At 43.4% G+C, this 24069-nt stretch overlaps 1 protein-coding gene across 1 annotated transcript in view; it reads left to right on the forward strand.

The window, feature by feature from the left end:
* cntnap3 (contactin associated protein family member 3) overlaps nucleotides 1-24069 on the forward strand; it is a 187666-nt gene that overhangs the window by 79414 nt on the left and 84183 nt on the right. Inside the window, exons 10-13 of the mRNA XM_038989461.1 lie at nucleotides 3119-3290; nucleotides 19501-19607; nucleotides 22742-22861; nucleotides 23468-23665. Of these exons, the coding sequence (XP_038845389.1) occupies nucleotides 3119-3290; nucleotides 19501-19607; nucleotides 22742-22861; nucleotides 23468-23665 (597 nt within the window). The remainder of the gene's footprint in view (nucleotides 1-3118; nucleotides 3291-19500; nucleotides 19608-22741; nucleotides 22862-23467; nucleotides 23666-24069) is intronic.

The following is a 24069-nucleotide window of genomic DNA, read 5'->3' on the forward strand; positions in this document are numbered from 1 at the left end:
GAACAGCCTCAATTTGTCTGGCCATGGACTACAAGGTGTCAAGCGTTCCACAGGGATGCTGGCCCATGTTGACTCCAATGCCTCCCACAGTTGTGTCAAGTTATCTTTTGCTTCTACACCTGCATTGCTTGCTGTTTGGGGTTTTAGGCTGGGTTTCTGTACAGCACTTCGAGATATTAGCTGATGTACGAAGGGCTATATAAAATAAACTTGATTGATTTTGAGTGGTGGACCATTCTTGATGCACAAAGGAAACTGTTGAGTGTGAAAAACCCAGCAGCGTTACAGTTCTTGACGCACTCAAACCGGTGTGCCTGGCACCTACTACCATACCCCGTTCAAAGGCACTTAAATATTTTGTCTTGACCATTCACCCTGTGAACGGCACACATACACAATCCATGTCTCAATTGTCTGTCTCAAGGCTTACAATCCTTCTTTAACCTGTCTCCTCCCCTTCATCTACACTGATTGAAGTGGATTTAACAGGTGACATCAATAAGTGATCATATCTTTCACCTGGATTCACCTGGTCAGTCTATGTCATGGAAAGAGCAGGTGTTCCTAATGTTTTGTGCACTTAGTGTACATTGGACCCCAGGTTTTTTTTCTGACTGTGTCACATGACCAGGAAAAACTCTTCGCCCTAATCATAAATACTACTTGGCTTTCCAGAGACTAATCCTAATTGCAGTTAGATAGGCAAGGTTAACTGTTGGTGCATATGTGTATCAAGATTTGTATTGGACCAGTAGCGTTTGATCTCAGGGCTTAGTGCAGAGAAGCATAGAGCTTCTTAACCAGACTACAGGAACTCTCCTCCTCCTCCTCCACTTTAGCTTCCCTCAGAGCATTGTTTCTCTGTTTGTTTGGTTTGTCTCTCTGTCCCCCTCACCCTTCTTCCCCTCAGCAAAATATTTTTGGAAGGCTTGTCATGTCATTTAATTACCTTTAGCAGAGAGCCAGGCAGCACCAGCTCTGTGTCCACAGCCCACACACACTGGACATCAAGCAGAATAACAGTTACGCTTAGAACATCTCCTGTGTTCAACACTTGGCCTTCACTCTGGAATATACAAGCTATACTCTGAATATACAATGCATTCGGGACTGTATATTGATTTGGAGATCGATACTACAGCGATCTCCAGCGATCTCCAAATCGACATGTGTAGAATCATCGACAGGTCAGTACAAAACACCATTCCCTGATAGGATTGTTACTAGGGTTGCACACCATTCCCTGATAGGATTGTTACTAGGGTTGCACACCATTCCCTGATAGGATTGTTACTAGGGTTGCACACCATTCCCTGATAGGATTGTTACTAGGGTTGCACAACATTCCCTGATAGGATTGTTACTAGGGTTGCACAACATTCCCTGATAGGATTGTTACTAGGGTTGCACAACATTCCCTGATAGGATTGTTACTAGGGTTGCACAACATTCCCTGATAGGATTGTTACTAGGGTTGCACATAATTCCCTGATAGGATTGTTACTAGGGTTGCACAACATTCCCAGAATTCCCATGTTTCCAGAAATCCTGGTTGAAGGATTCTCCGATTTCCTGTTTATTCCCTCCTGATTCCAGGAATCTTGTAACAGGAATTTCTGGATATCTCAGTTCACACACAAACTTATCCAGATATAACTGGTACAAGGGCAACCTGGGTGTGTGGACTGTTGGATGAACTAACGGTATTATGAAAGCTCCTGATTTAACTTAATTTTGAGTCATTTTTAGGAGATGCTCTTATCCAGAGTGACTTACAGGAGGAATTAGGGTTAAGTGCCTTGCTCAGAGATTCGAACCAGCAACTTTTCGGTTACTGGACCTACCTCTTGATCGCTAGGCTACCTGCTGCCTGTGTGACTTCAGTGTTGAGTTTGGTACATTTTACATTGAAGTCCTTTAGCAGACTTTCTTAACCAGAGCAACATACAGAGCAGGAGCAATTAGGGTTACGTGTCTTGCTCAAGACCCATTGACTTTTTCCACATTTTTAACACTTTCCATGACATAGGTGAATCCAGGTGAAAACTATGATCCCTTATTGATCTCACCTGTAGATGAAAGGGAGGAGAGAGGATAAAGAAGTATTTGTAAGCTTTGAGACAATTGAGAATTAATTATATTTCTATTTAACTAGGCAAGTCAGTTAAGAAGAAATTCTTATTTTACAATGACAGCCTACCTCTCCCCTAACCCGGGCGACACTGGGCCAATTGTGCACCACCCTATGGGACCCCCGATCACTACCAGTTATGATACAGCCTGGGATCGAACCAGGGTCTGCAGTGACGCCTCTAGCACTGAGATGCAATGCCTTAGACCGCTGTGCCACTTCGGGAGCTTATATTTGTACATTCAGAGGGTGAATGGGCAAGACAAAAGATTTAAATGCCTTTGAACGGTAGTAGGTGTCAGGCGCACCGGTTTCTGTCAAGAACTGCAACGCTGCTGGGTTTTTCACACTCAACAGTTTCCCGTGTGTATCAAGAATGGTCCACCAAAGACATCCAGCCAACTTGACACAACTGTGGGAGGCATTGGAGACAACATGGGGAAGCATCCCTGTGGAACGCTTTCGACACCTTGTAGAGTCCGTTCCCAGACGAATTGAGCCTGTTCTGAGGGGAAAAGGGGGGGAGGTACAACTCAATATTAGGAAGGTGTTCCTAATGTTTGATATTTTGTATACTCAGTGTATATACTGTACAAGCTATACTCTGAATATACAAGCTATACTCTGAATATACAAGCTGTCCTTTGAATATAAAAACTGTCCTCTGAATATACAAGCTGTCCTCTGAATATTCAAGCTGTGCTCTGAATATTCCTCTTATATTGTATACTCTGAATATACAAGCTGTCCTCTGAATATTCAAGCTGTGCTCTGAATATTCCTCTTATATTGTATACTCTGAATATACAAGCTGTCCTCTGAATATACAAGCTGTACTCTTCTTCGCTACTGTATGAGATACAACATATCTTTGTAATCCTTTATCATGGGGCAATGGCTTTGGCCTGTTTTTATTGACCACCTGTCTTTTGTAAGGCCTACTTGTAAATGGCCGTTGATTTATGGCTGTCGTTTGGTCTAATACAGGTTGCCCGGACAGTGAGAATAACCAGGAGTGCAGAAACCCCTTCAACGTGTTCCAAGGCTGTATGAGACACATCCATGTGGATAACAATGCTGTGGATCTGATCAAGGTACAACAGATGCTGATAGGAAACTACAGCGATCTCCAAATCGACATGTGTGGAATCATCGACAGGTCAGTACAAAACACCATTCCCTGATAGGATTGTTACTAGGGTTGCACAACATTCCCTGATAGGATTGTTACTAGGGGTGCACAACATTCCCAAAATTCCCATGTTTTCCAGAAATCCTGGTTGAAGGATTCTCCGATTTCCTGTTTATTCCCTCCTGATTCTAGGAATCTTGTAACAGGAATTTCTGGATAACCGAGTGTCAGTGTCAAAATGTTGCTAATGCTATATCTTCCTCAGTTCACACACAAACCTATCCAGATATAACTGGTACAAGGGCAACCTGGGTGTGTGGACTATTGGATGAACTAATGGTATTATGAAAGCTCCTGATTTAACTTAATTTTGAGTCATTTTTAGGAGACGCTCTTATCCAGAGTGACTTACAGGAGGAATTAGGGTTAAGTGCCTTGCTCAGAGATTCGAACCAGCAACTTTTCGGTGACTGGACCTACCTCTTGGTCGCTAGGCTACCTGCTGTAACTTCATGTAATGCAGTGTTGAGTTTGGTACATTTTACATTGAAGTTCTTTAGCAGACTTTCTTAACCAGAGCAACATACAGAGCAGGAGTAATTAGGGTTACGTGTCTTGCTCAAGGCCATATCAGCAGATTTGTTTCACCTATGCTGCTCAGGCATATGAACCAGCAACCTTTCAGTTACTGGCCCAATGCTCTTATCCACTGGGTTACCTGGTAGATACTATATTTGCAAGATCTAGTTCTGTGTTGAGGCTGACTTTGTCATCTGTTTCACTGAGCCTTATGTGAGGACTTTGTTCTTAAAGAAACTGATTACCCGATAGGTTTGGTTTTGCTACACAGAGAAGTCTATGTGCATTGTTTGCTTGTCACTCGAACGCTTATCTCTGAAATCTCTTTAGATCTTCCCCGACACTTTTCTTGATTGTTTTCACATCTACCTTTTATATGAAGTGAAAACTCTTCTGAGGTAAGATGTGCTATTTTGACAATACAACAGTGCGAAGTGAAAGGGGGAGATTACACCACCCTGTGGAGTCCCAGAGATGAGGAATCAGCAGCAGAAAGATTGGTCCTATATGAAATGTAGACGTATTGTTCAGTGGAGGCCGTGGTTTGGAAATAACCAATATGATGTTCCCTGCAGAGTCTGATTTGTTACAATTCTATTATTGCTGCTGCATTGCTGCTGCTGCCCTGTCAACTCTATGCTGTAGTTTTTAGTTTAGAGGGCATGGTTTGTTTTTCTAATGCCGCTCTCTTCTCTCGTTTCTCCTTGATTTTAAATGGCTCACTGTTTGGTCTCCCATCGCCTTCCTCTTATATTGTCATCTTTGTTACGGCCATTATCATCAAAGTCATCATCACTTTCATCCTCCATTTTCATTCTTTTCATCACCACTGTCATCACCATCTATCAGTATTGTTATTGGGTGCATCCCAAATGGCACCCTTTTCCCTATATTCTGTAGTAAACTACTTTTGACCACGGGCCCTGGCCCGGGCACTATATAGGGAATGTGGTGCCATTTGGGATGGAGACATTGTAATCTTCATCTTCGCCATAGTTCTTGCCGGCCATCTTTTTCAGATTGTATCTGATATGTGAGAGACAGCGAGTCAAAGCCACTCATGAGGAGCGGAGCTAATGTTTTACTGTCGGCTTTCTCCACGCTCAAATAGGAACACGATTATTGTGACAATTGTCAACTCTCCTTGTGGCCACACGCGCACGCGCACACGCACATACAAATTCACGCAGTCTCAGCAAACAGTTTGTCTGTACTGGTTGTAGCTCGTTGTCGGAGAGACACATTTCTCCTGCTTCACTGGTTTTAATTGAATATCTGGACCTGATCCTATTATTTAATTTGGATCTGCTTCTGTCTCTGACGGTCTGGAGACTTTATGGCTCACTTGAAGCAGATGCTTTGAACTTTGAGATTCCCTTTTTAAATGAGTTTAGCTGTATAGTTGATTGGCGTATTCAGATTGTGTTGTATTGGAAGGAATGCGGTGCCTGCACTGCAAACAAGCCATATCACTGTTCCGCTAGCCACCAACCCTTGGTGGTGATGCAAAAATTAATTATACATCTACATTTGAGTCATTTAGCAGACGTTCTTATCCAGAGAGATTTACAGTAGTGAGTGCATACATTTTCATTCGTACTGGTCCTCCATGGCAATCGAATCCATGCTCTACCAACTCATCCACATGGGACCAGAATGGGACCAAAATACAATGCAAAGAGGACAATACACTGTGTATTTTCATGTACCACTCCAAGTGAAAACCTGATATAGTGGTGTGAGTGCTACAGGATTCCTTATTGGCTTAGTTACATGCCACAGGTAGCCATAGAGGGGCAGCAGGTAGCCTGGTGGTTAGAGTGTTGGGCCAGTAACCGAAAGGTTGCTTGATCAAATCCAAAAATCTGTCGTTCTGCCCCTGAACAAGGCCGTTAACCCACTGTTCCTAGGTCGTCATTGTAAATAAGGATTTGTTCTTAGTTAGTTAAAGGTAAAAAGAAGAGGATTTGGGGTTATTCATTTTCAGTTTTTAACTGGACAGAATCGCATAGCTAAAACATTCACAGCCAGCGGAAATAAAGTTTTGATATTGTGACTCCATTTCAGACGTTATTGTGGTCTAAAGATAGGGGGTGTGTGTGTCCAGCTTTCTTCTCATTTCAGTGGAACTTATTACATCTGCAGGCGTGTGTGTGTGTGTGTGTGCGTGCGCGCGTTCATGTGTGTGCGTGTGTGTGCGCGCGAGTGTGCATGTGTGTCAGTTGTAGAGAAACAGACAGACAGACAGAGGCTAACAGACAGGAAGAAAAAATAATAATAATAATAATAAAAATAAAGAGATACAAAAAGGCCAGTAGAGAAAGACTGAGAGACAGACAGGGGGAGAGAGAGAGAGAGAGACAGACAGATGGACAGAGACAGACAGACAGAGAGGTAGCGAAACAACAGACAGACTGATTGACAGCCCATTGGGGATAAAATGGTTGAGTCAACCAACCCCCAAAAAATCTATGTGATGGATTTGCAAGAAGTCATCAAAGTAAGGGCATTTCGTCTTTTTTTTCACCCAACTTGTATTCACGTTAGTTGACAACTCAACCAAATATAAATCGAAATTATATGTTGAACTGACGTCTGTCTGTGCGCAATGGGAGACAGGTAGAGAAAGATAGACAGACTGACAGAGGGGAACAGAGAAAGAGAAAGAGACAGAGACAGACACCATCTTTACTGCCACGGTCAATATTGTTGTGTGAACATACTGTACCCTACATGCTTAAGATGATATAAATCAAACTAGCTGTCACAGACCTTTCAAAAATGTCAGCTTGGTATAGGTAGAAACCTGATCGATTAAATATACATTATGGCAAACACATTTTTAATCAACTTTGTGATGTTTTTCAGTTTACACTCTGTACATTGAAGGCACTCTAGTGAGTAATTGTTTGTACAATTACTCACAATTGTACAATTGTATGTATTGTATATAATATCATAAACATTATGTCCAGATATATCTAGTGACTCCCACACCATTTTAATACTGTATAATAAACATCAAGTTGTTAGAATCAAACACCGTGGCCTAGTTTCCTAGACACAGATTACGCCTCGTCTCAGTCAAAAAATCTATTTTAATTCTTAAAAGTCTAAGCATTGAATAACACATTCATAAATGGAAAAAATGTAATAAAAATAAATTAAGTTTTGAAGTGTTTGACATATTTAACCCGCGTTTTTGGGAGTTAAATAAACCAGTACTTGTTACCTTCAGACAAGTCCCGTGAGCAAAACGGAGAAAAAAGGAGAACATCGTCGTGTTCGTGAGAGTCTCCCCTTTTTATTGAATGGTAGTTTATAGGTGAAACCGTTCAGAAGTTACAGACGTTTTCATGCGAAGACCGATTTTCGGGAAGTCTCACGGTCTGACAAACACTGCTGGACTGTAGCTCTGTCAAATACCTCTAGTATAAACTGACTGATTTTGATAGGGATTTCCAGTGTGTCAGTCAACTCTATGGGTTTTTAATGGACATTTTCAGCGTGTTTATCAGTCCAGGGGAAAGCTTCATCTCGGTCCAGAAACCTGGCCCCAAGATGTGGTTGACCGAATACAGAGGAAAATGGTGTTTGACAAGCCTGTTGACTAGGTAATATTCTAATCAACCACATCTTGGGGTTCTATTCAACCGCCCCCCCCCCCCCCCCCCCGCTGTTACGTTACTTCTTCCACACTCTGTGTATATGAATACCTGTGTGTGTGGTGCTGTTGCTCTGCTGCTCTCAGGGGATGAAGAAAGTGAAAAGTAAAAACTCTCTCCCTTGGCGAGGTGTGTGTGTGTGTGTGTGTGTGTGTGTGTGTGTGTGTGTGTGTGTGTGTGTGTGTGTGTGTGTGTGTGTGTGTGTGTGAGCTAGGGACAGGGGGAGAGAGAGAGTTAATTTGTGAGGCTTGTGTGTGTGTGTCTGCCTGCTCGCACCTGCCTTTGTGCGTTCGTGGAAGCTGGAGAGAAAGCACTGCTTTTAGCTCCCTCAATGGCCCTATGCTCTGTGTGGAACCTCAGCATCAGGCAGGAGGGGTGTTGAAAGTGATCCTGTGATAAATAAACGGGGCATAAACAGTGCATTTTGTATAAATGAAATGACAATGCCAGTGCACATCAGGCAGGCTACCTGCACACTCCATTACCTCAAAACACGTGTTTGTGTGTGTGTGCACGACAAAGGGAGTAAGGCAGTAGCACAAAGCTGGTAGCTTAGCCCTATGAGTGGAGTGGGGAATTGAATCATTTATAATGCAGTGATTTTAGTCCACTCTCTCTCTCTCTGTTAGCTAGCTACCGGAATTTATCGAGAGGCCAAGTAGCTCAGGAACAGAGAAAATAACCAGGTCGATCAAGTGCATAGCCACCTCACCTTAGACAATAAGAAACAGAGATATGATTATGCCGCTCTTATACAATGCAAACAGAATGATTATCTTTAGATCGTAATCAACATTAGGATTACCATTCTGCTCCATTTGAATCATTTAAGAATTCCACCCCATAATTGTCACACTTAACTATATTTACAATGTAGTGACAACGACTTCCATTCTAATGTGTAGTTTTACCACTCTTACTGATGTCTAGCTAATTACGTATAATCCACCATAGCATTCGCTCTTACTGCCATTCATGTCCAGTAATTCACCTCCTGCATTTAAGCTCCTGGCTATGCTGTGCTGCAACAATACTTTGTTTTCCCCTTGGCTCTGCAGCAGACCCATAGACATGTACTGTAGGCTACGGCATTGTATATCCAGGCTATCTATGGCTGCAGCAGTGAGTTTTGTAAGACATTTGCTGTATCCTATCCAAACCTGGGTTTAAATAGTTTTGTTATTTTCTTTCACCTGGCACGCTTCATAAAGGGCAGCTATAGTATTTGAAAGTTAGCGAATAGGATTTGAACCCAGATCTGGCTGTATTTTGCTGCAGTGAGGAGTGTTGGACCAGTGAGTTTAGACTCTGTCAGCCTGCAGTGATCCCCCCACACACACACACCCCCCACCAGGATGCACTAGTATCTCTTCCTGAGGTTGTGTTGATGACATGGGGTCCGTCTCTCATAATGTGACGTTGGGCCACCTTTGGTCTCCAGGCTTAGGGGAGAGGACCTGAAGACCTGTCTCACCTGTCTCCTGCAGGGCCCCTGTCAGGCTCAGCCAACCCTTGAAAACACTACAGTTCAGACAACACCAGCGAATGGCAACTAAGAAAACAACACTGTAACCTTCACCATTGTTTCTCCGGGCCTGCTTTGCCTGTCTCTCAGCCGGTGACTTTCCCGCGTTGTGACACGGCTATATTTATCACCCCTCTGTAATTGGGATCACGATGCACGTGGCTTAGCCTGCCGAGGGTTGGGTGGGAGGCGGCATCAGGGCCCAGAGAGAGAGGGGGGTTATGGGTAGCTGAGGGTACCTAGCTGCCCCAGCCTCCTGTCACCCTATCTGTGAGCTGTGGCATACAGCCATGGAGCAGGTGCTCTCAAGCAGGTGCTCTCTCAATCTCAATTTAAAAGGGGCTTTATTGGCAAAAAAAGGTGTATGAAAAAATTAAATGAACATTCAGAAATTAACAGTAAACATTATGTTCAAAATAATACAGTTGAAGTCGGAAGTTTACATACACCTTAGTCAAATACATTTAAACTTAGTTTTTCACAATTCCTGACATTTAATCCTAGTAAAAATTCCCTGTTTTAGGTCAGTTAGGATCACCACTTTATTTAAAAAATATGAAATGTCAGAATAATAGTAGAGAATGATTTATTTCAGCTTTTATTTCTTTCATCACATTCCCAGTGGGTCAGAAGTTTTTGCGTCTCTCTCTCTCTCTCTCTCTCACACACACACACACACACACACACACACACACACACACACACACACACACACACACACACACACACACACACACACACACACACACACACACACAGACACACACACAGACACACACACTTCAGACAGTACCGAGAGAAAAAAAAGTTGACTCTCTGTCCCATCATGCTGTTCAGGGGAATGAGGTTATTTACTTTGTAGCTCTTTGATGCCCTTTTTAGGACATTCTAGCTAGCTTTTCTCAGTAATAGTCTTTAACGGGGGGTTCAGTGACTTGGCTGTGAACTGTAATGACTTGGAGTCATGTTGAGTAGAATTGGACGGAAACACTGTGATGATATACAGTGTGGCGATATACAGTTCGGTGATATACAGTGTGGCGATATACAGTGCGGTGATATACAGTGCGGCGATATACAGTGCGGCGATATGCAGTGTGGTGATATACAGTGCGGTGATATACAGTGTGGTGATATACAGTGTGGCGATATACAGTGTGGCGATATACAGTGTGGCGATATACAGTTCGGTGATATACAGTTCGGTGATATACAGCGTGGTGATATACAGTTCGGTGATATACAGTGTGACGATATACAGTGTGGTGATATACAGTTCGGTGATATACAGTGTGGCGATATACAGTTCGGTGATATACAGTGTGGCGATATACAGTTCGGTGATATAAAGTGTGGCGATATACAGTTCGGTGATATACAGTGTGGCGATATACAGTGTGGCGATATACAGTGTGGCGATATACAGTGTGGCGATATACAGTGTGGCGATATACAGTTCGGCGATATACAGTTCGGCGATATACAGTGCGGCGATATACAGTGCGGCGATATACAGTGCGGCGATATACAGTGCGGCGATATACAGTTCGGTGATATACAGCGTGGCGATATACAGTTCAGTGATATACAGTGTGGCGATATACAGTGTGGTGATATAAAGTTCGGTGATATACAGTGTGGCGATATACAGTTCGGTGATATACAGTGTGGCGATATACAGTTCGGTGATATACAGTGTGGCGATATACAGTGCGGTGATATACAGTGCGGCGATATACAGTGCGGCGATATGCAGTGCGGCGATATACAGTGCGGCGATATACAGTGCGGCGATATACAGTGCGGCGATATACAGTTCGGTGATATACAGCGTGGCGATATACAGTTCAGTGATATACAGTGTGGCGATATACAGTGTGGTGATATAAAGTTCGGTGATATACAGTGTGGCGATATACAGTTCGGTGATATACAGTGTGGCGATATACAGTTCGGTGATATACAGTGTGGCGATATACAGTGCGGCGATATGCAGTGCGGCGATATGCAGTGCGGCGATATACAGTGCGGTGATATACAGTGTGGTGATATACAGTGTGGCGATATACAGTGTGGCGATATACAGTGTGGCGATATACAGTTCGGTGATATACAGTGTGGTGATATACAGTGTGGCGATATACAGTTCGTTGATATACAGTGTGGTGATATACAGTGTGGTGATATACAGTGTGGCGATATACAGTGTGGCGATATACAGTTCAGTGATATACAGTGTGGCGATATACAGTTCAGTGATATACAGTGTGGCGATATACAGTTCAGTGATATACAGTGTGGCGATATACAGTGTGGCGATATACAGTTCGGTGATATACAGTGTGGCGATATACAGTGTGGTGATATACAGTTCGGCGATATACAGTGTGGCGATATACAGTGTGGCGATATACAGTGTGGCGATATACAGTGTGGCGATATACAGTGTGGCGATATACAGTGTGGCGATATACAGTTCGGTGATATACAGTGTGGCGATATATAGTGTGGCGATATACAGTGTGGCGATATACAATGTGGCGATATACAGTGTGGCGATATACAGTGTGGTGATATACAGTGTGGTGATATACAGTGTGGCGATATACAATGTGGCGATATACAGTGTGGCGATATACAGTGTGGTGATATACAGTGTGGTGATATACAGTGTGGTGATATACAGTGTGGCGATATACAGTGTGGCGATATACAGTTCGGTGATATACAGTGTGGCGATATACAGTGTGGCGATATACAGTTCGGTGATATACAGTGTGGCGATATACAGTGTGGCGATATACAGTTCGGTGATATACAGCGTGGCGATATACAGTTCAGTGATATACAGTGTGGCGATATACAGTGTGGTGATATAAAGTTCGGTGATATACAGTGTGGCGATATACAGTTCGGTGATATACAGTGTGGCGATATACAGTTCGGTGATATACAGTGTGGCGATATACAGTGCGGTGATATACAGTGCGGCGATATACAGTGCGGCGATATGCAGTGTGGTGATATACAGTGCGGCGATATACAGTGTGGTGATATACAGTGTGGCGATATACAGTGTGGTGATATACAGTTCGGTGATATACAGTGTGGCGATATACAGTTCGGTGATATACAGTGTGGCGATATACAGTTCGGTGATATACAGTGTGGCGATATACAGTGCGGTGATATACAGTGCGGCGATATACAGTGCGGCGATATGCAGTGCGGCGATATACAGTGCGGTGATATACAGTGTGGTGATATACAGTGTGGCGATATACAGTGTGGCGATATACAGTTCGGTGATATACAGTGTGGCGATATACAGTGTGGCGATATACAGTTCGGCGATATACAGTGTGGCGATATACAGTTCGGTGATATACAGTTCGGCGATATACAGTGTGGCGATATACAGTGTGGCGATATACCGTGTGGCGATATACAGTTCGGTAATATACAGCGTGGCGATATACAGTTCAGTGATATACAGTGTGGCGATATACAGTGTGGTGATATAAAGTTCGGTGATATACAGTGTGGCGATATACAGTTCGGTGATATACAGTGTGGCGATATACAGTTCGGTGATATACAGTGTGGCGATATACAGTGCGGTGATATACAGTGCGGCGATATACAGTGCGGCGATATGCAGTGTGGTGATATACAGTGCGGCGATATACAGTGTGGTGATATACAGTGTGGCGATATACAGTGTGGCGATATACAGTGTGGTGATATACAGTTCGGTGATATACAGTGTGGCGATATACAGTTCGGTGATATACAGTGTGGCGATATACAGTGCGGTGATATACAGTGCGGCGATATACAGTGCGGCGATATGCAGTGCGGCGATATACAGTGCGGTGATATACAGTGTGGTGATATACAGTGTGGCGATATACAGTTCGGTGATATACAGTGTGGCGATATACAGTGTGGCGATATACAGTTCGGCGATATACAGTGTGGCGATATACCGTGTGGCGATATACAGTTCGGTGATATACAGTTCGGTGATATACAGTTCGGCGATATACAGTGTGGCGATATACAGTGTGGCGATATACAGTGTGGCGATATACAGTGTGGTGATATACAGTGTGGTGATATACAGTGTGGCGATATACAGTTCGGTGATATACAGTGTGGCGATATACAGTGTGGCGATATACAGTGTGGCGATATACAGTGTGGCGATATACAGTGTGGCGATATACAGTTCGGCGATATGCAGTGTGGTGATATACAGTGCGGCGATATACAGTGTGGTGATATACAGTGTGGCGATATACAGTGTGGTGATATACAGTTCGGTGATATACAGTGTGGCGATATACAGTTCGGTGATATACAGTGTGGCGATATACAGTTCGGTGATATACAGTGTGGCGATATACAGTGCGGTGATATACAGTGCGGCGATATACAGTGCGGCGATATGCAGTGCGGCGATATACAGTGCGGTGATATACAGTGTGGTGATATACAGTGTGGCGATATACAGTGTGGCGATATACAGTTCGGTGATATACAGTGTGGCGATATACAGTTCAGTGATATACAGTGTGGCGATATACAGTGTGGTGATATAAAGTTCGGTGATATACAGTGTGGCGATATACAGTTCGGTGATATACAGTGTGGCGATATACAGTTCGGTGATATACAGTGTGGCGATATACAGTTCGGTGATATACAGTGTGGCGATATACAGTTCGGTGATATACAGTGTGGTGATATACAGTGCGGTGATATACAGTGCGGCGATATACAGTGCGGCGATATGCAGTGCTGCGATATACAGTGCGGTGATATACAGTGTGGTGATATACAGTGTGGCGATATACAGTGTGGCGATATACAGTTCGGTGATATACAGTGTGGTGATATACAGTGTGGCGATATACAGTTCGTTGATATACAGTGTGGTGATATACAGTGTGGCGATATACAGTTCGGTGATATACAGTGTGGCGATATACAGTGTGGCGATATACAGTTCAGTGATATACAGTGTGGCGATATACAGTTCAGTGATATACAGTGTGGCGATATACAGTGTGGCGATATACAGTTCGGTGATATACAGTGTGGCGATATACAGTGTGGTGATATACAGTGTGGTGATATACAGTGTGGCGATATACAGTGCGGTGATATACAGTGTGGTGATATACAGTGTGGTGATATACAGTGTGGCGATATACAGTTCGGTGATATACAGTGTGGCGATATACAGTGTGGCGATATACAGTTCGGCGATATACAGTGTGGCGATATACAGTTCGGTGATATACAGTTCGGCGATATACAGTGTGGCGATATACAGTGTGGCGATATACAGTGTGGCGATATACAGTGTGGCGATATACAGTGTGGTGATATACAGTGTGGCGATATACAGTGTGGCGATATACAGTTCGGTGATATACAGTGTGGCGATATACAGTGTGGCGATATACAGTTCGGCGATATACAGTGTGGCGATATACAGTTCGGTGATATACAGTTCGGCGATATACAGTGTGGCGATATACAGTGTGGCGATATACCGTGTGGCGATATACAGTTCGGTGATATACAGTTCGGTGATATACAGTTCGGTGATATACAGTTCGGCGATATACAGTGTGGCGATATACAGTGTGGCGATATACAGTGTGGCGATATACAGTGTGGCGATATACAGTGTGGTGATATACAGTGTGGTGATATACAGTGTGGTGATATACAGTGTGGCGATATACAGTTCGGTGATATACAGTGTGGCGATATACAGTGTGGCGATATACAGTGTGGCGATATACAGTGTGGCGATATACAGTGTGGCGATATACAGTGTGGCGATATACAGTTCGGCGATATACAGTGTGGCGATATACAGTGGGGTGATATACAGTGTGGTGATATACAGTTCGGTGATATACAGTGCGGCGATATACAGTGCGGCGATACACAGTGCGGCGATACACAGTGCGGCGATATACAGTGTGGCGATATACAGTGTGGCGATATACAGTGTGGCGATATACAGTTCGGCGATATACAGTGTGGCGATATACAGTGTGGCGATATACAGTGTGGCGATATACAGTGTGGCGATATACAGTTCGGTGATATACAGTGCGGCGATATACAGTGTGGCGATATACAGTGTGGCGATATACAGTGTGGCGATATACAGTGTGGCGATATACAGTTCGGTGATATACAGCGTGGCGATATACAGTTCAGTGATATACAGTGTGGCGATATACAGTGTGGTGATATAAAGTTCGGTGATATACAGTGTGGCGATATACAGTTCGGTGATATACAGTGTGGCGATATACAGTTCGGTGATATACAGTGTGGCGATATACAGTTCGGTGATATACAGTGTGGTGATATACAGTGCGGTGATATACAGTGCGGCGATATACAGTGCGGCGATATGCAGTGCGGCGATATACAGTGCGGTGATATACAGTGTGGTGATATACAGTGTGGCGATATACAGTGTGGCGATATACAGTTCGGTGATATACAGTGTGGTGATATACAGTGTGGCGATATACAGTGCGGTGATATACAGTGTGGTGATATACAGTGTGGTGATATACAGTGTGGCGATATACAGTTCGGTGATATACAGTGTGGCGATATACAGTGTGGCGATATACAGTTCGGCGATATACAGTGTGGCGATATACAGTTCGGTGATATACAGTTCGGCGATATACAGTGTGGCGATATACAGTGTGGCGATATACAGTGTGGCGATATACAGTGTGGCGATATACAGTGTGGTGATATACAGTGTGGTGATATACAGTGTGGCGATATACAGTTCGGTGATATACAGTGTGGCGATATATAGTGTGGCGATATACAGTGTGGCGATATACAATGTGGCGATATACAGTGTGGCGATATACAGTGTGGTGATATACAGTGTGGTGATATACAGTGTGGCGATATACAGTGTGGCGATATACAGTTCGGTGATATACAGTGTGGCGATATACAGTGTGGCGATATACAGTTCGGTGATATACAGTGTGGCGATATACAGTGTGGCGATATACAGTGTGGCGATATACAGTGTGGCGATATACAGTGTGGCGATATACAGTGTGGTGATATACAGTGTGGCGATATACAGTGTGGCGATATACAGTTCGGTGATATACAGTGTGGCGATATACAGTTCAGTGATATACAGTGTGGCGATATACAGTGTGGTGATATAAAGTTCGGTGATATACAGTGTGGCGATATACAGTTCGGTGATATACAGTGTGGCGATATACAGTTCGGTGATATACAGTGTGGCGATATACAGTTCGGTGATATACAGTGTGGCGATATACAGTTCGGTGATATACAGTGTGGTGATATACAGTGTGGCGATATACAGTGCGGTGATATACAGTGTGGTGATATACAGTGTGGTGATATACAGTGTGGCGATATACAGTTCGGTGATATACAGTGTGGCGATATACAGTGTGGCGATATACAGTTCGGCGATATACAGTGTGGCGATATACAGTTCGGTGATATACAGTTCGGCGATATACAGTGTGGCGATATACAGTGTGGCGATATACAGTGTGGCGATATACAGTGTGGCGATATACAGTGTGGTGATATACAGTGTGGTGATATACAGTGTGGCGATATACAGTTCGGTGATATACAGTGTGGCGATATATAGTGTGGCGATATATAGTGTGGCGATATACAGTGTGGCGATATACAATGTGGCGATATACAGTGTGGCGATATACAGTGTGGTGATATACAGTGTGGCGATATACAGTGTGGCGATATACAGTGTGGCGATATACAGTTCGGTGATATACAGTGTGGCGATATACAGTGTGGCGATATACAGTTCGGTGATATACAGTGTGGCGATATACAGTGCGGTGATATACAGTGCGGTGATATACAGTGCGGTGATATACAGTGCGGTGATATACAGTTCGGTGATATACAGTTCGGTGATATACAGTTCGGTGATATACAGTGTGGCGATATACAGTGCGGCGATTTACAGTGCGGCGATATACAGTGCGGCGATATACAGTGCTGTGATATACAGTGCGGTGATATACAGTGCGGTGATATACAGTGTGGTGATACACAGCAGTGGTGTCTCGCTGGATTGATCCCATTCCAGTATTTACGAAATGGAGTTGCACTTTGTGGAAGATTATGGGACCAAGGGCATCCATAACATAATTAGGAATTAGAATACTAATATGATATCTATGATCCATAGAATGTGATACAATAGTGTGGAGAAAAGAAAGGGATATTGTGTGTGTGTGTGTGTGTGTGTGTGTGTGTGTGTGTGTGTGTGTGTGTGTGTGTGTGTGTGTGTGTGTGTGTGTGTGTGTGTGTGTGTGTGTGTGTGTGAATGTCCTGAAATGCATGCACCTGAACCTGTGTTTAGTGTGTGTGTGTGTTGAACGGGATCTAGGTACGTAATAAGAGTATCTAGCTCAGTGCATCCTGTTTGTTATATGTGAACCTGTTAGCAGGTGTATGAAGTTGTCAGGTCCATCTTTACATGACTCATGGCAGGCTTAGCTTTCCATCCTCTGCTCTCTTAGAGGGAGATATTGAATGAGAAGAAAGCTGCCCATGTGAACAGCAGGCTGCAGTGAAAGAGAAAGTGTTTGAGAGAGATTGAGAAAGAGAGTGTTTCACTGTGATGAGGCAGCAGTGAGAGTGTGTGAGGCTACCTGTGAAATCCTGTGATTCAGCTCAGTGGCTGTTCTGGGATCAGTGCCAGCAGGTCAGGCAGACGGATGTGTCTCAGGTTGGGCTGGATGTGTCTCAGGCTGGGCTGGATGTGTCTCAGGCTGGGCTGGATGTGTCTCAGGCTGGGCTGGATGTGTCTCAGGCTGGGCTGGATGTGTCTCAGGCTGGGCTGGATGTGTCTCAGGTTGGGCTGGATGTGTCTCAGGTTGGGCTGGATGTGTCTCAGGCTGGGCTGGATGTGTCTCAGGCTGGGCTGGATGTGTCTCAGGCTGGGCTGAATTTGTCTCAGGCTGGGCTGAATTTGTCTCAGGTTGGGCTGGATGTGTCAGGCTGGGCTGGATGTGTCTCAGGCTGGGCTGGATGTGTCTCAGGCTGGGCTGGATGTGTCTCAGGCTGGGCTGGATGTGTCTCAGGCTGGGCTGTCAGGCTGGGCTGGATGTGTCTCAGGCTGGGCTGGATGTGTCTCAGGCTGGGCTGGATGTGTCTCAGGCTGGGCTGGATGTGTCTCAGGCTGGGCTGGATGTGTCTCAGGCTGGGCTGAATTTGTCTCAGGCTGGGCTGGATGTGTCTCAGGCTGGGCTGGATGTGTCTCAGGCTGGGCTGGATGTGTCTCAGGTTGGGCTGGATTTGTCTCAGGTTGGGCTGGATTTGTCTCAGGTTGGGCTGGATGTGTCTCAGGCTGGGCTGGATGTGTCTCAGGCTGGGCTGGATCCTGTGATTCAGGCAGGGCTGCATTTGTCTCAGGTTGGGCTTGATGTGTCTCAGGCTGGGCTGGATGTGTCCTACTGTAGCCTACTGACATTACAAACGTAATTAAGAAATTAGGGAGAGAGGTTTAATTACAGAATACTTTTTCAATACTAGTTAAGGATACTTTAGTTATCACATTTCCCATTGGATTTATTAACTACAAAAAGGTAAGATGTGTTTTTAATTCTAGTGCTGCTCTGCACACACAACCTTGTTAGCTAGTCCTGCACACACAACCCTGTGAGCTGGTCCAACGTTAAACCAACTCTGAAGTTCAAAGATATTCAGAGTTCCTCCATAGAAGCCGCTCCTCCGTAGGTATAATTCTTTGGGACGAATTCCGATAATGCATGTTATAACAAGATGCCCAGTGCTTCAAGGCAAGCTTCCTCCATCCTCTTTCACTTTCTCCTCACCGTCATAATTTCAGTTGCATCTCACGCCCTACACTGTGACTGGCAGCACAGTGTGTGTGTGTGTTTGTCTTTCAGTATGATTAAACCATGCTATTACGGCAAAATACAAGTTGCTCTTAATGACTTTCCTGTACAGATTAAATCACTTACCCGCACCACAGCAAGCTGCTCTATTTTAATTTAACCTTTATTTAACTAGGCAAGTCAGTTAAATAACAAATTCTTATTTACAATGACTGCCTACCCTGGATGATGCTGGGCCAATTGTGCACCACCCTATGCGACTCCCATTCAAGGCCAGATGTGATGCAGCCTGGATTTGAACCAGGGACTGTAATGACACCTCTTGCACTGAGATGCAGTGCCTTAGACCGCTGCGCCACTCGGGAGTTCAGATAGAGAATTCACTCTATCCTCACTGATTGGTGAAGTAATTCAATATTGAGCTAAATGTATATTTCAGAGGTATAAAAAGGAACAGAAAGATTTCTGACCTTCAGAAACCTGTGGGGGATAAATCTCTCTTCTCTTTTCAGATGCTCTCCAAGCCATTGTGAACACGGGGGCAGATGCACCCAGTCTTGGAGTACCTTCCATTGCAACTGTTCGAACACGGGCTACAGTGGAGCAACTTGTCACAGCTGTAAGGAGACCTTGTGTGTTTCTTAAAAATCTTAAAACCACAGTGTTGTTTTTATAACTGAAGAATTCTTTCAAAACCTGTGTGTGTGTGCTTGCTTGCGTGCGATTAGTACGCGCTCGAAGCAGAAGGCGTATATCCAAACTGTAAAGCTAGCGCAGAACTAAACAGACTAACAGACATACTGTCGAGAGGATATTGTGTTTGTTCCTTAAACATGCACAGAGACACAGCCAGTTGAATTCAAGGTCAAGCGTCTTATCTCTGATGCAGCAATAGCCTGCTGCAGTGCCAGACCCTTTTGACAAAGCCTCACCATTGATAAGGATTAGGACAAAGCCTTTAATGATGTGAGAGCTTCTCTCGCTCTGTCTCTCTAAGTCCGCTCAGTGTCATCATAAATTGTGTGGAAGATTTGAACGTTAAATTAAGCGACTTGTCAGTCAAACATAATCGCCTCACTATTTAACACATTCACACTTGAGTTGCGTTGAAATTGAAGTGCTGGTGGAGACCGGAAAAGGACTGGTGATTTTCTTTGTCTCTATAATTAAATTGGAATTAAACTTAAATCCATCACAGAAAGTGTTTCAGGTGAGGAGGAAATAAGATATTTACGAGATTGGAGATATCCTGTGTGACTAAACTGTTAGAGGTTGTTAGTTATTATTTTCTGACAAGAGGGGAGGGTTTGTATTGTTTCATACGTTGTGTACGCACATCCAATGACTTGCATGGTGCTCGGTACAAATAGCCAGACAATGACTTGCATGGTGCTCGGTACAAATAGCCAGACAATGACTTTCGGGTCAAAATGGTGCACAATAAAACAACAGGAGCATTCATCAGTGTACCTATTATTTATTTCATGAGGGTTTGTATTATGCCAGGTCAATGTGTTCTAGTTACAGCAGGGTTTCATAGTCATGTTCAGGGGGAACCACAGAGGTGCACATTTTTGTTCCTGCCCAGCACTTATACACCCGATTAACAAGCTCTTGATTAGCTGCAGGTGTGTCTGTTTTTGGCAGGAACAAAGAATTAACTGAGGAACCCTGCTCAGGGTAACAGTGAAAGGGAATACACTGAATACAACCTCCTGTTAACGTTGTTATTGATGTGGCCTTGTATTCATTATTTATCAGTCAGACATGCCCACTAGCCATTAACCAATGGCTATTCAGAATAACATAGACTGGTATACACATGGTGTGCATCTGAAATGGCATCCTATTCCCTATAAAGTGCACTTCTTTTGACCAGGGCTCCAAAGGCTCTGGTCAAAAGTAGTGCACTATACAGGGAATAGTTAGCCATTCCGGACAGAGTCAAAGAAACGGCAACATCTGCAGTGATGGGGCCTGCATTCCTTAGGGGCACCAGCTAGCGCCCTTTAATCTAGAATGCAATAGTTTTCTGTGCGTCTCCTTTCAAATAATTATGGTTAGCACATCAATAATGTAACAACCTCTGCAACAACAGAACAGACTGCTGGCTCAAACACACACATTACAGCAACAGAACAGACTGTTGGCACACAAAGCTACTGTAAATCAGAGTGGAGAGAGTTGAGTGCCCAAGACAAAGAACGCCTTCGTTGCTCTGCGTCAGTGGAGCCTTGTTGTCTGGCACACCCCAACATGGCTTAGTGTCTTGGAATATAAAAGTTTGTTTTGTTTGCTTTGTGTTTGTGTGTGTTCTGTAGGCACACCCAATGTGCCTTGGTGTCATAGATTAGAATATGAACATTAGTTTTATTTGCTTTGAGTACTGTATGTATATGTTATGTACACTGAGTATACAAAACATTAAGAACACCCAGTGGTAGAAGAAGTACCCAATTGTCACACTTGAGTAAAAGTATAGATACCTTAATAGAAAGTTACTCGAGTAAAAGTGAAAGTCAGGCAGTGAATTACTACTTGAGTAAAGTCAAAAAGTTTTTGGTTTTAAATACACTTAAGTATCAAAAGTAAAAGTATGAATCATTTAAAATTCCTATTATTTAGCAAAGCAGATGGCACAATTGTCTTGTTTTTTTTTTATTTTGCGGATAGCCAGGGGCACACTCCAATACTCAGACATTATTTACAAAAGATGCATTTGTGTTTGGTATACGTATATTCTGTGAGTTAGTTATTAATTTAGAAATGTGAATACATTATAAAGTATCATTGGACAGCCCTTGCCACCCAAAGGCATTAAGTATGCTCCTCAGCTGAAACATTTAAATATTTTCCTCCAAAGCAATCCTAGATGTCAAAATCTTCATAAACAGCATAAATTATAAACAATTGTTTTCTTTCAGGAAGTGGTGTTAAAGACTTGATTTGGGAATTTACATATAGACCACATGCCAGGTCTCAAGTTCTTAACTTATCATACTTACTTTCACATCTAGTGGAAACATGGCAGTGTTTGCTCTAGAAGTTGTTCCTGTGTAATGTACATTTAATTGGAATTCTTGCGCATGTGTCTGTTGGTGGCTGTATTTGTTTCAGTTAATTATTTCAGTCAGTACTAATTTCAGCAGGGGTGGAAAAAGCAGTGAATGTTATACACTGAGTAAGAGTAAAGTCACCCAGTAAAATAGTACTTGAGTAAAACTATTTGGTTTTAAATATACTTACAAGTAGCAAAAGTAAATGTAATTGCTAAAATATACTTAAGTATCAAAAGTAAATGTATAAATCATTTCAAGTTCTTTATATTAAGCAAACTACACGGCACCATGTTATTTTTTTATTTTATTCTAAGGCTAGCCAGGGGCACACTCCAACACTCAGACATCTTTACAAATTAAGCATTTGTGTTTAGTGAGTCCGCCTGATCATAGGCAGTAGGGATGACTAGGGATGTTCTCTTGATAAGTATGTGAATTAGATCATTTTCCTGTCCTGCTTATTATTCATAATGTAACGAGTACTTTTGGTTGTGAGCGAAAATGTAGTAAAAAGTTGATATTTTCTTTAGGAATGTAGTGAAATAAAAGTAAAAGTTGTAAAAAATATCAATAGTTAAGTAAAGTACAGATTCCCCCCAAAACTACTTAAGGTGTACTTTAAAGTATTTTTACATAAGTACTTCACACTGGCAGGAGGTAACCTGAGTGTTTGTGTATATTTTCTCCTCCTCAGCTGTCTATGAGAAGTCATGTGAAGCGTATAAACACCAGGGTAACACATCAGGCCTGTATTACATAGATGTGGACGGAAGTGGTCCGATCAAGTCACAGCTGATCTACTGCAACATGACAGGTAAACCACACACACACACACACACACACACACACACACACACACACACACACACACACACACACACACACACACACACACACACACACACACACAAGCTAATTAAACCACTGGATGACGAGCTATGGTTTCCCTGTTACATTATACCACTGCAGGGATAGTTAGGGTTTCCTGCATACATAACCACTGGTGGCAGTGTGACAAATAATCTCCACTCAGTTTTTACTATTGCCTAATGCAAATCTGTTATGACAGAGAAGTAGGGTTCAGCTAAAGTGCCACCAACAATCTGGCATATGGTACTTCCTTATTGCCCGCCAGTGGCAGTTTAGTTATTTCTCTCACTGACGGAAACAGAAAGACACCTCGTTTAGGGGGCTGTTGATGGCTCTCGGTAAGTAACTGAGCTGTGAGCTGTGGCTGGGATCCCAGATCTTCTGACAGGATTTCCATCCTTCAGGGCTGGCACCAGCTGCTATCGGAAACATCTCGTCCTCCCGCCCACCCCATCCCCATTTTCACACTGTCTCTGCTATCATTAACATTTTCATAATTATTTCGAATGATCCTAGGATTTCCCTCTGTTCTCTCTCTCTTCTCCTCCAGATAAAACATGGCTGGTGATCCAACACAATAACACGGAGCTAACCAAATTAAAGGCCTCATCTGGGATAAATCAGCATTTAGCCTATTTTAACTATTCTGCCGACGCGGAACAGCTCTGGGCCATAATTACCCAGGCAGAGCACTGCGAGCAGGAAGTCCTCTACCACTGCAGAAAGTCACTCCTCTTAAACACACCAGGTGAATCATTTTTATTAACAGTATTGATCCCAGCCAGCCATAAAGGTCAGGATGATTAAAAACCTGCTCACTCAGTCAACTGTGAGTCAGTGTACGCATCCCAAATGGCACCCTATTCCCTATATAGTGTACTACTTTTGACCAGAGCCGGCAAAAGTAGTGAACTATTTAGGGAATAGAGTGCCATTTGGGAGACACCCTGTGAGAGGGAGTGCTGCTCTCCACCCGCAGAGCTTAAGCAGATGTCACATATTGATTATCGTGCTCATTGTTGCAAATTAATTTAGGTTTTTGGGGGGGGTTCTTCTATGTAGGCTTACCCGTCATTCTGTTATACTAGAATATTCTTAATTTCTGGATGTGTTATGGTACATGCACTGAGTGAGTTAGCATTTAGGTGATTG

This window comes from Salvelinus namaycush, chromosome 3 (assembly GCF_016432855.1).
Source record: "Salvelinus namaycush isolate Seneca chromosome 3, SaNama_1.0, whole genome shotgun sequence".
NCBI classification, from domain to species: domain Eukaryota; kingdom Metazoa; phylum Chordata; class Actinopteri; order Salmoniformes; family Salmonidae; genus Salvelinus; species Salvelinus namaycush.